Here is a 17,541-nt window from a genome sequence, read left to right as displayed (position 1 = left end):
TGGCATGACAAGATGAAAGTTCCTCTGAGAACATATTGGAGTTTTTATTGCTTCTTTTATTTTAGTCTTGGCCATTGATAAAAGTCCCTTGATGTCAGATTTTGGTATGTGATTCATATGAAACTAGAATGATGTGGATTAACAGCAGATGCCTGTGTGCAGACTGTAAGCTAGCAAGGCAGTTCCAACACTGCAGTCCTTTGTGTGGAGAGAAAATGGCAATATCACCCAAAGCAGCCACGTTGACTGAATTAAAATGTGTTACAGTCAATCAAACATCTCTATATTCCTGTAATTTGATTCCAAACCTGCTGTGAAATATGTTAAATAAATGGTTGCTGTGTGAACTATAAACACACACACACATTTGTTTATTTCTATTCTGTTCAGAGTGATTACAGGTTACAGAGTCAATATTTAGATTTTGTGGGTAAAACTCAGCTTAGCTTGTATATTTTTCTTCTGCTACTGTATGTGTGCATGTGTGTGTGTGTGTGTGTGTGTTTGAGTGTGTTTGAGCGAAAGTGGGATGCTGGGTCTTGTCAGTGGTCAGTCAGAGGTAAACCTCACGAACCAGCTAACACCTTTAGCCTTATCATCTGTTTGAAGACCTGCATGCATTCAATTGTACACACAAATGAGGCGCTCAAGACTATAGTCATTGGCTTGTTTGACCCCCAGGGGTGGTCTTCTGTTGTCCGTACCCCCCCCCCCCCCCCCCACCACCACCACATGTTTACACATCCCCTCTGATGGGCAAGGTGTTACCAGGTGGTCTTGTGTCCCAGTGTAAACAGCTGAGACGAGACAGTGTCTCTTGTCACTTCTGCAGTAAACACACAGGGGGGGGGGGGGGGGGCGATGGGGGGGGTGGGGGGTGGGGGGGAGGGTTTGGGGGAGCATGACACCGGCTTTTTATCTTACCATTTATTTGTCCCGTTCCAGATCACTGACCATGATTTTGATACTTTTCTTTGTAGAGTCGATCCGGTCAGTTGAATGAGATTGAAAGCGATTCTCGGAGGAACGTGCTGTGGTTGGATGTTTCTGGACACATGATTTGAGTTACCGACGTTACGAGTGTGTGAGTCAGAACCCTCTCTGACCAATCAGGTAACTTTTAGACGTTGTGAGCGCATGAGCCTCCCACCCCCCAGGGCACAGCCGGCACAAAACATGTTTACACTTATAGCTTCTCTGCAGGGTTAGATAAAGCAGATTTTTTCAAAAAAAAACCTTTGAGCATGCCTTTTATACTGTGACCTGGTCCGAGGTTTTCAGCTTGCCTGGAGGAAGTGGGAGTTTTCAAGAGGTGCAACGTTGGCTGGCCTGACAGTCTACATGTGTGTGTTATCTAGATGTATTCTCCATTTTCTCATAGCTGCGGGAATATATGTTACATCTTACTCTCTTACTTGGCAGTCTGGCTGGTGATTAAATTAAGTTCAATTGTGCTTTGTTTGCCAGGAAAAACAGGAGAAATGGCAGATCGAGGTTATATATCTCAAGGGAGAGAAACAATAGACATGGCTAGCACGAAAGTTTTCCTGACCCTAGAAAAGTATTTTTCCACCCATCATTTAACCGTCCACATACCAAATCAAACTCACTGCGTGAATATGTATTTATTTATGTGCGGTTCATGAAAACAATCGTTTCCAAAAATGTGCGGCCATCAGTATGTTCAGATTTTCACCTCACACACACGGCCGTATGACATCACCGTGACAAGTCCCGATGGTGGGTGTTTCACACAGAGCTGCACACAGCGTTCATCTAGGGACCGCAGGGAACAGTGCAATCCATGTCGGTTCAGGTCGCGGCGACTCTCAAACGAGGCCCCGGCCTCAGCCAGGAGCGCTGCTCCTACGACCATGGCTTCCTACGTGACCAAAGTCTCCCCTCACCCCCGCCCCCCTACTCCCGGGAGAAGGGGGTATTGAGGGGGTGGGGGGCATGGGGGAGCGGGGGGAGGGGACAATAGGTCATTCACACACGGTTCAGCTCTGTCACTGCCGATTGGCGCAGAGGAGGTGGTTGCCTGCGTGGGAACATCCCGTCCCATGATTACCGGGTCCACAAGAGACAAGCCAAGGCCCTCATTTACATCTGTTTCGAGAGAGAGAGAGAGAGAGAGAGAGAGAGAGAGAGAGAGAGAGGGAGAGAGAGAGAGAGGAAGAGAGAAAATGACAGCAACAACACGATCTGCTGCGGGGCGTCGGGCGCGTTCTCGTGGAGGTTCTCTCTGTACGAGGGACGAGCCGTCATGCGTTCACATGTCTTTCTGCTCTGCTGCTTGCTGAGAGCGTGCTACTGTACAGGCTTGTCAGAGGAACCAAACGCAGCTACCGGACGCCCTGATTAAGCAGCGTGCCGCGTGCCGCGTCGCTGCTTTCCTCAAATACTTTTGTCAGAGGCGTTGTGCTTTTGCGGGTGACAGATCCTTTACCATGTGGAGAGTAGAAACGTTGCCATCCGTCTCTGCGACAGAAAGCGAAGGGGGCTGGTCTGGATGATCTTTTATTTGTGTAAGTGGCCTTTTGCCCTCCCCTCCTCTCTCCCTCCTCTCCTCTCCTCTCCTCTCCTCTCCTCTCTTCTACTTCATCCTTTTACCAGTGACAGTAAGCAGAGCAGGAGGATCTGGAGAGGGGCAGCTAGCTGTGTTTAAGCCAAACGTAAACCCAGCATCACAGACCACCCTGACTGGAGTTAAACACAAATCCCCTTCAAAACCTCCTCTGTCCCCTGATGGTCTGATGGAGTGCGTCTGAGCTAAGACAGCGACCTGAGATGTCGTCGGAGCAAACCATTGGTTTGTGCTTGCGGGCACAAAGAGATGCACTGTGCGCCTCGAACATGAATATGCCCCCGTTTCCTAAGGCCCTCTATTTCCTCATTCAGGAAGTGACACAACGGTGTATTTAAGAGCATTCGCCTCATTGCCTCAGTCAGCATTTCGTTTCTCCACACCCAGCTTTTTAAATTCATACTGACATCTCAATGGGTCACTTACATTAGTCCCAGCATGCTTTGCTCTTTAATAACCTTCTCTCAACACTACGATTACCTCAATCAGGAAACTTTTCGTCCGTTCAGGGGAAAACCCCTAGCCCTGTAAATCAAAGCTGTGGAATGAAACAAATGTGCCCATTTGGAAGCCAATTTGAATCTAGAAGTCAGAACAGCCGTCTAAGGGGCATGGGGTAACCAGTAAAAAATGCCTAAAGAGCTTTTGCAAGCATAATGTTTTGTCCAAAGTTGTGGCGGTAACTAAGCAACACCAACGGCCGCTGCCTCAAGAACAATCTAAATGTTCCTCTCTTCTACCTTTGATAGCAGTGATCTCTCAGGAGATCTCCTTCTGTCCTTAACCTCTGATGTTTGTCGTTTCCTCAAGATAATGATGGATGTGCTGCCATGGATGGTGACCAGGTGGTTAGAAGCAGGAGTCCAACCCAACGCATGCTGATGGCACACTGAATCTACTGTTATGTATCGCGTGCGCAAGATTTTCTTTGTACTCGGTGAGGATTAAAGAGTTTCTGATCCGATCTCGAATCTTCTACTTGGAGTGATGTCGCAGTGATGTTGCAAACACGTCAAAGTGATTACTTTGCACAATGGGATTTCTTGAGAGGCACCTTTCTGATTTTCACTGAGGTAATCCCGAAGCATAACAGCCTCGGCATGAATCAATGTTCAACGCTCGGCGCACTTTAGTCGTATCCATCGGTGAATCCCTGACCCCCCTCCCTCACACACACACACCTCCACATCCCCTGCACCCCAGCCACACACACACACACCCACATACACCCCCACACACACTTCCAAGAAACAGCAGAGTGGGGGATAGAGCCCTCCTCCTTCAGACCACCCCTGTCGCTGCTAGCTGGGATCATCAAACACGCGGTGAGCAGGAGAGAGCAGAGCTACCCTGGGGAGCTTCAGCAGGTTTTCTCCACACAAGATTCCTGAACGCCGCAGCAGAGGAGGATTTTGGTGCGTTTCGTGTGTTTGGTTTTTTTCAACGTCGATTCTTTTGGCTGTAAACACGCCATTGTGGTGCCCTCGCGAAGGACGGAACCCGAGACGTGAACTTCAGGATGGTCCTGAGTTATGAGATGGAGTCGAGAGAGAGAGAGAGAGAGAGAGAGAGAGAGAGAGAGAGAGAGAGAGAGAGGACTGTGGTGGTGGACCACCATTGCTGCCGTTCCTCGAGGAGGGGGGAGTGTTTACACTAGAAGTGTGTGTGTGGTATCTGTCTCCGCAGACAGACTCGTCGGGAAATACAGCGTTTTCTGAGTAGTGTGTGAGTGTTTTTCCTTGCCCGTCGAGGGCCCATTACTAGTGGGTCGCGTACACCCCTGAGTAAAACAGCGTTCTAAACAAAGACGTGTTATATCCAGGCAGACAGCACTGTGTAATTACTTCAACTTACTTCGGTGACTTCACTGGGCAACGCAATTTCTTCCACTGCATGGGACTGTGTGGGCGTCTGTGGGAAACGCACAATGTCTAGCATCCTCACACCTGTACTGTTGACAGTTCAGCATGAGATGACACCCCAGACAATTCTGACCCTCAAAGTCAAACGAACCAGGCCACCCTTTATGACCTGCAAGAATAACAGGGTATTTCCAGAGGGAGAGACAGACTAAGTGTCAACAACAGAATCGACACTGTACATAGGGCCAGTTGACTGGACTCCAAGTGTGCCGTACTGAAGTGGAGGAGAGAGACACACGCAAAAAAACGGCATATATCAGCACAAACCCATTTCCTGTCCCGTCTGGACTGAAGTAGGGCTGTCGCTCTCCAGAGCTCGCAGGCTTTATTATTTGGGGAACAACGCTCTGTGTTATTCCGAGCGCGTTGTCGTCAGTGCCTCTCCCGGCGCTTGCGATTACTCAGGCGGATGTCAGGAAAGGCCTGGGTCACATCTCATTTTCGCTGTCTCTTGAAACAACGGCTACGCCTTAAAGACCAGGCTTAGCATGAGGCCCGGCTTGGCAGCCAGCCAGGCCCCGAGGAGACTGCTCCAGCCGAGGGATTGAGTTACAGAACGCACCCTGGAAATGAGCTCCCATCCCTTCAGCGTCCTGCATCCCACTCTCTCTCTCTCTGTCTCTCTCTCTTTCTCTCTCTCTCTGTCTCTCTCTCTCTCTGTCTCTCTCTCTCTCTGTCTCTCTCTCTGTCTCTCCCTCTCTCTGTCTCTCTCTCTCTCTTTACCCGGTCCTCTGGGTACTGGATAATCAAGAGTTTTTGTGTGTGTGCGTGTGTGTCTGTGTGTGTGTTATTGTGAGGGCAGGATGATCGGAGGGGATTGGTCAAATGCACGTGTGGAGAGTTCCTCGGCCACGCTCATGAGAAAAGAATTCTCGCAAAACATAAATGAACAAATCCAAAAAGATGCGGAAGGTTTCTGTGGTACCATACTGTAAGATAAATACATGCAGCTGTGTCAAAGATTACATGCAGCATCGTCTTTCTCACTGTCCACATAGCCTTAAGGGTTGCAGGATGTAGATGAACAGCTGTACAACAAGTCCAATTAAAAGTATTGTCATGACTATGAATGGACTACCTGTCCGTGTCAGTTCGAGCCATGCTTCTCCCAGTTTCACCCAGACATTTCAGAACACATCCCGTACCACGGTTCAAATCCATAGCGGAGTATGTGGCTTTGACATCCAAAACCATTTCCTTTGGCAGCATCCTTGGCGATCCCCAACTCTAAACTCTGTGGTTAGCATAAACAGTCATTACACTCTCATCTAAAGAGCCAGTGGGCCACAGTGAAAATGAATGTGTGTGATCGGGCCGGCTGTATTTATGCTCATTGAGCATACAGTAGTCCTGATCAAAGCCCTGGTGCTATTACAAATGACTCCTGTGATGTCAGAGTTTTCAGTTTGCTTTTCTTGAAACCCCCTTTTAGCTTGCCGGCTTCACAATGGCCCACCCTCAAGTCTTTTTGGACATTAAAGCCAGGTATTGTCCTCTGTGACAGTCACCGTCATTCAATGCACAAGATTTCTCCCTCTCATTCTCTCTTGGCTCAGATCGGATCTTGGAGGTACTAGGCTGTGATTTGCTCCCCTTCTCGTTGCCCTCTGTGACCTTGGTCGGAGGAACAATATCTTCCTTGTGTTTGCCTGTCAGTCCCTGGGCAGGTATTTCCTTACGCTGAGATACACAGTCACAATGGAAGGGAGAGAGGGAAGGTCACGTTTCTCACTAATATCTAAACCCTCCTCTGCTGTCTCCTTGTTCTTCCCTTGAAAAAGATACTTCTCTGTGAGACACATAAGCCCACTCAGTGGCATGTCCGAAGGGCATGATGAATTTTGTGTAGTTCTTCTTTGGTTGGGGCTATAATCTTTCTTTTTTTATGCTGAACGTGGGTTAACGGGAGGATCATATCAAAGATGAGTTGGTTTTCGGCTTTCTTTTCAAACATGCTTATGTTCCTACTGTTCCTTTAAAACATAGCTGGTCCGACTTGCCGTCAGGTTTTTCCAGCCCCGTTTCCCCTGCTCCTCCAGTCAACTCTCTCCTGTCTCCTCCATCTCCCTCTCTCCCCTGCCTCCTCTTCCACCCCTCTCCCCTGTCTCCTCCACCTCCCTCTCTCCCCTGCCTCCTCCCCTGCCTCCTCCACCACCCTCGTCTCCTGTCTACTCCACCACCCTCCTCTCCTGCCTCCTCCACCTCCCTCTCTCCCCTGCCTCCTCTTTCACCCCTCTCCCCTGCCTCCTCCACCTCCCTCTCTCCCCTGCCTCCTCTTCCACCCCTCTCCCCTGCCTCCTCCACCTCCCTCTCTACCCTGCCTCCTCTTTCACCCCTCTCCCCTGCCTCCTCCACCTCCCTCGTCTCCTGTCTACTCCACCACCCTCCTCTCCTGCCTCCTCCACCTCCCTCTCTCCTGTCACCTCCAAGGGTAATAGCATTAGCAGGACTTGGCGACTCGCTCGGTCTGGAAAGAAACTCCTCTCTCCAACCTGTTCCACAGCCCTCAGGCTTCTCTGAAAAGTCAGGCCCAAATTCCAGTGTGAACCTACCAGTCAGGGCCAGGGACTATCATTATTACTTTTCGAAAAGGTATCCTACTGAATTAAGTGTTTGGGGAACTAAAGGGACACTCAATTTCTGGTCTGTTTACGGAAAAACAGCAAGTTATATGCTGTGAAAGTTCTGAATCTCAGCAAATTTCTGGGACACACATTTTCACGTTTGGGCTAAACATGTTAGTAACCGGTTGAACCTCAGATATGTCCTGTAAAAAGCAACTCCCTGATTCCCCCTTTTGATTAGAAAATGCAGACAGGCCTGTGGTAACTAAGGTAACAGCTCTCCCAGTATAAGCTGCGGCTTGTCGTGTTGACGCTTCTGGCTAAAGACGGGATTGGAGGTGACCGATGCTTGAACTTGTGGCTCCTCTGTGCAATGCGAGTTCAAAGCGAGATTCCTCCCGGTGCTTCCTTTCCCCAGAGGAGTGCATTCTATCTGGGAGCATGTGGTGCCGCCCCGAAAAAATCTCCCAAGCGATAAGACCTGAAGGGCCTGCTGGAATCCAGAAGGTAATGGTAGAGACGCCGTGGATACTGTCCAGAACGGATCTAGTGGAGCCGCCATGCCTTCAACCCCACCTTGTGCCAGGAGAAGAGCTGTAATTCTCTCAGACTCACTCCCACCTTCGAGGCTCACTCCGTTTCTCTCTCTCTCTCTTTAGGGAGGTAGGCATGTCTTTTACTAATTCGGAGACATGGTACAACGTATGCGCTTCTGTGTTTGATGTTATCTGTTTAGATCCTACTTCTGTTGAAGGGGAAGCATATCGGCAAGATGTTTTTCTTAAGTGGTTCCCAATAGCAACAAGAAGATAAATAGAAGCTTGGGAAGAAAACATTTGGCAACTTTAATATTGGTCCTCCTCTCCCCCACTCCCCTCCCCTCTCTCTCTCTCTCTCTCTCTCTCTCTCTCTCTCTCTCTCTCTCTCTCTCTCTCTCTCTCTCTCTCTCTCTCTCTCTCTCTCTCTCTCTCTCTCTCTCTCTCTCTCTCTCTCCCTCTCCCTCTCCCTCTCCCTCTCCCTCTCCCTCTCCCTCTCCCTCTCCCTCTCCCTCTCTCTCTCTCTCTCTCTCTCTCTCTCCCTCTCTATCTGGGGGTGGAGGCACTTGAATGCAAAGTTCAGTGAATTATTCTGGCACAGCGGCTTGTGTGTAATGACTTCTGACAGCAGTGGAGACACTGAGGAGCATGTCTGTCTTTGCATGAGTGTTTGTGCGTCTATTCTTGAGAACCACATTCCAATTCTGGAACCATTATTATATGTGAGTCGCCACGAGCAACCGCATGTACAGGACGCTGAACTGAAGAAACTTAAACTAGAAACAAATGCAGGAAACCAAACTTTACCAGTGGAGAAAACCTGGCTCATATTATCTTCAGTCTCCTAGGTATACCCCCTTAAAGGAACCTGAAAATAGAGTTAGGAAAGCAGTAAAGAATGTCAGTGAAGTATTAGAGTAATTTGGGGGCTTTAGTGAGGGGAAGAGCAGCTGCCTGCTCGATCACACAGACATACTGGCTGGAGAGAATCTGGCCCTTGTTCCTGTCTGGCTGCAGGCCAACACTGATGGGATATCTTTTTCCTTTTTTTTTTTGTCTTCTTTTTTTTCTTCTCTGCTCTGCAATGTATTAAGTTTTTCTTTCCAAAATGAAAAATGCATGGAAGAAACAGGCTACCTTTTATTTGTCGAAATCATTTACAACAACATGGAAGCAATTCGGTTGGGACTTCACTGTGTGTGCTGTGTTGTGGCTTTCTGTATTATATCGTATTTGCACACCCTGAAAACTTTACCTCGACACTTGCAAACAATTTGGGGGGGGGGGGGGGGTTCAACGGTCTTGTGTACTTTCACAAGGAAAACATTAAATGTTGTACATGTGCTAAAGGAATTCAGTAATAGTATCATTTGGTAGGAAGTAGTCTTGCTCAGATTTGCCGGATAACACAAGAAGGCGCCCGGTAACACAGAGCAGGCTGTGTAACCGGAGGGCTTCATACCCCAGACATGAACTAGCCCAGTCCCAGAAAGTCCACAACATAACACCAAGAAACAAGTCTTTGTCTAAGACACAGGAAACACTGGGCTCACGAGTGGCATTTCTAGACAATCTTGGCTTCACCTTAACCAGTGTTGGGGTTAGGAATACCGTTGCCGTTTAAGCTATTACCAGGATGGTCAGGATAGACATGCTGGGCCAGTGTGATGTCTCTTTCCTGGTGTCTGGTTGACACAGGACACCCTTGAGTGATTCGCCAGTTGGAGGATGTCACGTGTTTCAGATGACCTCCACTTTGATGTGGTTGTAAACTGAGCCTCCAGAGGACCTATTGCTGTGGTATGCCAGCTGGGCTGATATGGGATGGGGGTAATTTGTGGAGAGTGTGGAGGGGTGGGGTGCGGGTGCGGGCGGGTGTGGGGGGTGGGGGTTGGCTGGAGTCGAGAGGGTGGGATGTCTTTTGCACTGGGCTTGAATCCTCTCTAATCTCTCTAATTGGGATAGGGGGTCTCAGGGACCCCCCCCCGCCCCCCGACAGCTGCCAGATCTTCGTGACCCCGAGGGGAGCGAAGTGACAGGGTCAGAGGAGCATGGCTATCAGAGTGACTGACTGAGTGTCTCCCTCTGCTCTCTGCCTGTTAGCCTCCAGGCCTCCTCTCAAAGCCTGCATGGGCTTGCTGATGACTACTAAGGGAGGACCAGGGTACCCAGATCTTCTCCTGGCCTCCGACTGACAAACCCCGCCTCTTCGGCCCGACATTCCTCTGCATCTGTGTGTGTGTTGTGTCTTGCCATTAAAACCTGTTGTTTGTTTTCACACTCCGGACGTGTGAAGATTTCGAGTTTTTTTGGGGGTTTGTGCGTCAATAGGAGACACTGTAACCAAAAGGCAGTGCGATTGCGTCCCAGGGAGCTAGCACTATGTTGATTACCCCCGCACAGCCAAGTAAGCCATACAAGGCGACCGAGGTGTTTTACAGGGCTTGGTGTTTGGAGGATAATAGCTCCTCGACCCTACTAGCTGTCATGTCTTTATTGGCATGTGCATGTGTGCCTGGTGGTATTCACGTGTGTGCAGTTACATCGCAAGGCCCTCAAGGCTTGTGTAAATACTAACTTATGTTTCATGGTGGAAGGGGTGAGACAGGGGGTGAGCATGTGTTGGAACAGCTGTCATTTTCTCTCCCAATGAGATGTCCAACCACTCCTGTGTTATCTGAGTGGGCTTCACCACCTTCAGAAAATGACAAGCCAATTGAACGTGATTACGAGTCAATATCTAATGTTTCTTATAATTTTTAAAGTTTCTCTATATAAATGATAGAGAGAGTTTTGTGCAGTATTCTACATGTCTTAGTCAAATTAACAAAGTAACCAAACACATTTTACAGGTTACAGTTATGTATTTTAATCAATTTAATTATTTGTTGGGTCATTGCATGAACCACCGGTAAGTTAAATCTTCAAGTGATAAAAATTGATAGGTTTGTATTAAAACGTATGCAGATGAATACTCTTCATTCATTGGTCACGTTTCCATCTTTGCGTCACTGCCCCTGAACGACGTAGAGAATCATAACATGACCATTAGGGCACGATAGCACAAGTCTAGTGATGCGATTGCGAGGGAATGCACTCAGAGGACGTGAGAATCTTCCCTTTTGAAAAAGCACGCCTATCGCATTCCAACTTTTAGTTCTTTCAAGTCTGAAGCTCTGAATCTGAATTCTCCAGGAAGGAATTGCAGCGCGTGGAGTTAACGCTAACTTTCTTTAACTTTAAAGGACACGGTGTAGTTGAAAATCCGTACGACTTCGGAAAGGGCATGCGATGGTTTGTTGGAATTTACTATTAAAACCGTGAGAACATGCATTGTTTCATATGGAGATCCGCAACAGTGTATAAAATCTTTGTGGAAAGAATGCAAAGACCATCAACTACATTTCCTTGATATGTGGTGTTTTCACTACGGTCATCCTAAAGGAATTTCGGGTGTGCTTTTCTAAACCTTAACACTGGGACAAGATCTTGAATCTGAGGCAGTGGTTACGGATTTTTTGGACTCTGATTTAATGAAGTAACTGAAATCCCTATGCTGAAGTGTGGTGACTTTTATCCGTCTCTTTCGAAATGGCAAGTTTGGCCGGGTTTAAAAAGTGGACAAGGAAATGTGTTTTGTTTCTGTACTCCGTGTTGATCATTTTCGGCGGCCGCAGTGTAGGGTCCCCTACCCATAGTCGTCGGCTGGTCTGTTGGCAAGCCATAATGAAATGTCATGGAGAACCTGAATGCCATTACGCGTACGACCAATACGTTTATGCATGCGCTCCTATTATCAACGGGGATCGGAAGAAATGTCCCAGTCACTGTATATCATCCCTCATCCAGCTTAATTTAACCGAAAGTGGACCCACATTGGAGGATTGTGATTGCGCCTCGGATCTGGTCTGTAGGAACACCAAACGTGCCATAGAACCATGCCTGCCCCGGACCAGTAGCATGGGCTGTACCGAAGCACGGCGACAGTGCGAGAGAGACTCTCAGTGCAGCTCGGCAATGCAGGACTACTTATTCCATTGCCGCAAACTTTTTGGAGGTGAAAGATGTTCTGATGAGTGTAGAAGAGTTATAGCCAATATGCGCTCCATACCAAAAGCACAACAGTTAGACACTTGCATATGTGACGGTACAGAGAGAACAATATGCGAGTATGTAAAAGTAAGTATGAAAAACTTTTGCTTTGATGCAGATGAAAGGTATGCAGGTAGTGGATATTCAGACTCCGAGGAGGATTTCGAAGACTATATTGAGGATACGGAGGACTATCCGTATGAGGAGAACTCGAGTAACTCTTTCGCTTGTCAGAGTGCAATTACCGCTGTGGCTACCATTTTGGTTTTACCCCATTTTATCTAATGGACTTCTTACATTGTTGCAGAGATTCTTAAAACAGTTCGTCCTCTTGAGTTTGTCACAGTCAAATAAATAGCATCGTAAACGTTTTACGGATACTTTTATTAGAAACACACCTGCTTTAAGCTGCATCCAGACCTGGCACCTAGTGTCATATCAGGAACCTGCTATGTAGATACGTGGGCCTATTTGGTTAACTAGGTCCAATGAGCTAAGCTGTAAGAGTCAACCATTTTTATTAGACACATTGTAACCCAGTAGTGTATATGGTGTCACACAACTATAAGAGCTCCATTTCTATTTTCTCTGAACACGCACACCGACAATAGTTAGGTAATAGTCATTTGTGGAACACAGAAAAAGAGTTTGTTGTAGTTTCAGTCAAATCTCAACTTCATATTTCACAATAGTGTCAAGATGAAAAAGTAAAGATTATTTTTATATGTAAAATGTGTAAAGGTAAATTGTACAGTATATTGTATGATATAAATTTGTTTGCAGAGCTATTTGTTTATTAATGCTAAGATATTTGCACTGTATCGAAATGTCAAAGCTTCACTTTGATTTTATTGCATTATGTGCCCACAGTGGGAAGAAATATATCTTTCTTAAAGTGCCGTTGACTCCTGATATTTGTCTAAGTTTACCTTCTGTGGCCAGATCCGCAATTGGCAGTTTCAGTACTGCGGTTGTCTTTCGACAGCTGCACCACGACATTCCCACCAACCCTCTCATTAAAAACCAAAGTTGATTTGAGCTACTGAATGTTGTCTAAATCCCAGTACAAATAATGAGAGTGAAAAGAAAAAGGTCCGACTTGGATCGATACACTTGACCCTGTAAACATCAATGTTTGCAGAAGGCATAAACTGTTAATGCTTAAAAGTCTGTTAAAACACCAGAGAGAGCGAGATCCTCCCCTGGGGGATTGCTGCACAAATGGAGCTAAGAAGGGCCTGACTAGTTTATTTATCCTCGCCCCATGTGTTTGTTAGAAGTCTTCACATAGACACACAGAGGGGGGGAAAAAGCTGTATTCGGGTGAATGGAGACTTAAGTAGCCATTACAAGTACTCCAAATGCTGTGTATATTAGCCAACATTGCTAAGCCTAAATATGTTTACTTTTACTTTTCAAACTTCATACAAAATAAATGTTACAGAGCTAAATGCGGGGATTGTTACATCCGCCATAAACATGGGTGTGGGAGTCAATATAAGTATTCTCTCTTTACACTTTTAATAAAGAGAGGAAGTTCTCTACTTTACTTTTCATAAGAGGACTTGAATCCAATGATGGCGGCCATGTTGTTTTTTTTCTAGAGGGGGACAAGGGCCCTACAGCCTGCTGAATGGTGAAGAAGTCGAGTGGCACTTCTGTCATGGAAATGTAAAACACACAATGGTGGAGTAGCACAATGTGCTGGCACTTCATTCACTCTGCTTCTCTGGCACCTTTGGGGACGCAGTGGGGGTGAAGGGCCAGTCATTTACCACAGAACAGCGGGAGTGCAGCAGAAAGCCCCCATTTTCTCTACTTTGCCGTCCAAGTACGAAATATCTCTGTGCTCCATGCTGGCAAAGAATTTGCTACGGCTCTGCATGTGAACTCTTTATGAAGCGATGTATATACAATTTGTACATTTGGCATATTTTTATTGAATACCTTGTAAACATTTTGTTTATTTACCAAACTTAATTTGGGCTTTCTTTTGATTGATTCTAAGTTGAGAAACTCTGACAGTTGCTAAATAAGTACGTCGTAAACACAAACTGGGCAGCAATTATTTTTTATTCTTGTGAGAAAGACTACCGTCATAACTACTTAATTCTATAGTAACAATACATGGTTCTGTAGCTAAACAACTAAATATTTTCAGCACTTTTGGTTGTTAAGACATTTAAATGGACTGTCCTAAAAGAACACAGTGATATATAGTGTTCCAACAGCTTCCTGTGTTTTTGAAACTTAAAAATATGCAAACCTTGGAAGCTCTTTTAGCTTGTCAAACTGATGTGGCAAATGCATTTACGGGCCTTTGTTAGGAGCCACAAAAGAGGGTACTGCCGCTTTAAGAAAGGAGGCCTCTGCTCAGACCATTAATAGTTGTAATGCCTCTTTATTATTGCTTGGGATAATGAAGGAATGAAAGTCATATGGGGCCCCCAAAACCATACTTTCCCCAGAAATGTTTTCAATTAACTTTTGGCACCAGTGGCAAATAGGCAAGTTGTTTTTTCCCATGCTGAAACAGGATAGAGTCAATAGGGGCTTTCGCTGCAGGGACCAGAACTTCATTAAAATAGCCTCATCATAACTCACAGGCCTAAACCCCCCCCCATCCCCTTCACACACGCATGCACGCACACACAAACAAACCACCCCTATATCATCTGAGTAAGTTGAAGCGAAGGCTGACTACTAGACTTTCTTTACGTGAAGTTAGCATTCAGCGAAGAGAGTGTCACTGCTGACAAGATTGATATTTTTTCAAGCTGAAAGCTTTGACCACTATGTCGACAGACCATATTTTTTTCCCATTGTGTAATGAAGATAAGTTGGCGACAGTTTGGTTTAGTGCAAGTTTGTCATGCAAATAGAGGTTATAAAACTTCATTGGCTTCACATGTCTCCTGTTATAAAAGTACATTCCTCAGTGTTCCTCTGAAAAAATATTTGTCTACATTTTAAGATAAAAGTTTGGGTTGCCTTCTCCCTTCTTGACTAACGGTGGTCACTAATGCATGTAGGTTACCCCCTTTCTCTTCTAAGCCCCAGTCCAACTTCCCAGAAAAGTTGTTCAAATTCCAAGCTGCCACATTGATTCTGTCACGTCAAGCCTTCGCTTGAGATCAGCCAGCCTTACAGCCTTCCAATCCAGATCGCTTTCCTCCCCGTGCTTCTGAGGAACCATGTGAGATGGACAGAAAGACACGGCGGAAGAAAATGTGCTCGGATTTCCCGTCGCAAACCTTCAGCCTGTTTTCAAATCGTAATTAAAGCTAAGTTCACTCTCTCTTCAGGTGTGTTTGCTCATGAGTGAAAGTACTACTTTACTCTGGTACGTTTTCACCGGCAACCTGCTGTCCATCAGCTATACCAATAGACTTGAGAGTCTCTCAGAGTTCGACCGAAGAATAAACAAACTCACCCACAAAATGGTTGAGTGCTCAGTAAACCTCAGCGACTAAATCAGATAGGTGTGTATGTTTGTGTGTGTGTGAAAGTGTGAGAGAGGGGAAGGGGGGGACCAGTTCACCCCGGGCTTCTGGAAAGGTGAGAGGGGGTCGTAGCGGGGGAGGGGTTGATTTATCATGGTTAAGGGCCTTGGGGGAAGGGTTCGGGGATAGGGGTCGGGAGGGGGAGGGGGGTAGAATGTTGTTCAGTTCAGTCCTCCCTGAGTGATGAGGCAGACACAGAGCACCCCAGCCAATCAGATAACTTCTCCCTATCTGGGAAGGCTGGATGGGAGCCCGGCAGTGGGCTGCTCTGATTGGCTCCTGCCATTCCGTACAGCCGCCCAGCCGGAGGGGGACTGGAAGGGGGGGTGGGGGGTAACTTTTGAAAGGAGCGAGGGAAGCGTAGGTTTGGAGAAGAGGAGAAGGAGGAAGAAAACACAAAACATTGCTGACACGGAGCATAACTTCATTTCCACGGTGCTGGGACAGCTGTGGGGAGTAATCTGCCGTAGCAGCCCTGGAAAACATCAATGGCTTCGTTGACCCCAGGGGGGGGGCACTCCAACTGTGTCCAGCCGTTTAGAAGAGTGAGGGGGGCTCCTTTCACACCATTGAGGGACTTGTCTTAAAGAAATATCCCCCTTACCTCTCCTCCACCGATACTACAGGCTGTGTGTTTAGGTCCAATGAGACAACAATGGCTCACTTTCTGAGAGCAAACGAAAGAATGAGTGGCCCTCACTACTTGATCAGTGAGCTGCAGTGGTAGAGTGGGTTCAATAAAATATATAATACTCAAGTACCAGATTCAAATAAGATTATGAACTTTGAATTTGGTTCAGGACAATCTGCAAAAATATGTATTGAATGTATTATTCATATACAATCTTGTTCAGTGTTGTTTCTGTTTGAAAATGTTTTAAATGTGAGCCTTCTGTTACGCAGGCAATGAAACTTAATTCTGGAAACTTCCGAGCACCTTTTTTAAACGGTTCACATGTATTTATCTAAAAGATCCTTCACATCCAGGAGAAAATCTGAAAAACAACGCCTCTGCCAAAAAAAGCTTGCAACTCCTCAAACCCTTTCCTAACTTTCAGTTGAACATCTCAAAGACAAACGTTCTCTCCTCTGCCATCCTCACCGATAGATAAACAACACAAGTAAACAGAGAACCAGGCAGTCTATTGACGGCGAGAGGTTCATTATTTCGAGCTAACCGTTTTGTTGTAGGGTGGAGTGGGAACAAAACATTTTAGCCTAAGATAATGGGGTGAAGGCTGAAGCATGGGTCAGAGTGAATGGCCTCTCCCTGGAGCTCAATAGAGACCCAAAGCTTTACTTCATTATCCTGACATCCTGAAGACTAGAGGCCACCACCCCCAGCGGCTCGCTCTTAGGTATTCATCCATCACACATTCCTCCCCCCCCCCTCCAACCTTGCTCTCGGCCCTCTGAGCCCTCTCTTAGGGGAGGGTGAGGGTAAGGGGGGGGGGGGATGTTGGTCTGCCATCCAGGGGGGAAAGAAAAGCAGAAAATGTCGGCGTGTCAGAGGGGAAGCGCATCACAGCCACGCGTCCGTGCGGGCTTTTCCTGAACGTGCGCGTCGTGGTCGTTTTTTTCGAACTGCGTCGCCACGCACGGGGTCCTGAGACGGGTGTGCAGACACGTCTCCGCACACGTCCAATCGTGCACGTACACTCTGCCTGTTTTTACGAGCTTGGCTCAGGCACAGATCAAACATGCAGTGTTGATGGTAAATGACTAAATGAAGCTACTTTAAATCTAAGAGCAAACACGCAAATCAAAGCCAGCTGAGCTGAGCAAACATCAGTTCAGCCACCACTTTTCCCTCCTTTGTCAGTGCAGGTCTCAGGGTATTATCCCCTGTGGTAACAGATTAAAACAGGGAACTGTAGTACTTCAGACAAAAGTTTGTCTGAACAGATTCAGATAAACGTACAGTTTTTTTTAACTCTTGGGTCTACACATATCCAAACTCCAGACTGTGTCAAATTATCTAACTAACATTACACAAGACATGAGCAAAATGTTATCCAAGCCTGATTTTCCGTGAAGAGAAAAAGTCTGGTTGAACTCTATCCAGTGAAGAGTTCTAAGATATCTTATTTCATTTTTTTTTTTTACTGGATCACCGCAGATAAAGCCAAGCTGCATGTCACTTCCAAACCTCATAACACCTACACTTTCTCCTCAAACTCTCTACATTCTCTCTTTCACACACACACACACACACACACACACACACACACACACACACACACACACATACACACACACACACACGCACACACGCGCACACACACACGCGCACACACACACTCTTTTCCTCAACCACCATCGTTCTGTCTCTGCCTG

At 46.7% G+C, this 17,541-nt stretch overlaps 1 protein-coding gene across 1 annotated transcript; it reads left to right on the top strand.

Moving 5' to 3' along the window:
* The first annotated feature begins 10,651 nt into the window (after positions 1 to 10,651).
* On the top strand, positions 10,652 to 12,600 carry gas1b (growth arrest-specific 1b). The gene has a single exon (XM_062484268.1). It carries the CDS (start codon positions 11,201 to 11,203, stop codon positions 11,984 to 11,986), a length of 786 nt encoding a protein of 261 aa, XP_062340252.1. The 5' UTR covers positions 10,652 to 11,200; the 3' UTR covers positions 11,987 to 12,600.
* Positions 12,601 to 17,541: the final 4,941 nt, after the last annotated feature.

The sequence above is a fragment of the Osmerus eperlanus genome, chromosome 18 (assembly GCF_963692335.1).
Source record: "Osmerus eperlanus chromosome 18, fOsmEpe2.1, whole genome shotgun sequence".
Lineage (NCBI taxonomy): Eukaryota > Metazoa > Chordata > Actinopteri > Osmeriformes > Osmeridae > Osmerus > Osmerus eperlanus.
The sequence above is the reverse complement of the archived record's forward strand: the minus strand, read 5'-3'. Positions and strand labels throughout refer to the sequence as shown.

Bases quoted from the DNA above. Each gene is read 5' to 3' on its own strand.
- gas1b (XM_062484268.1), top strand. From the start codon at position 11,201: ATGGCAAGTTTGGCCGGGTTTAAAAAGTGGACAAGGAAATGTGTTTTG.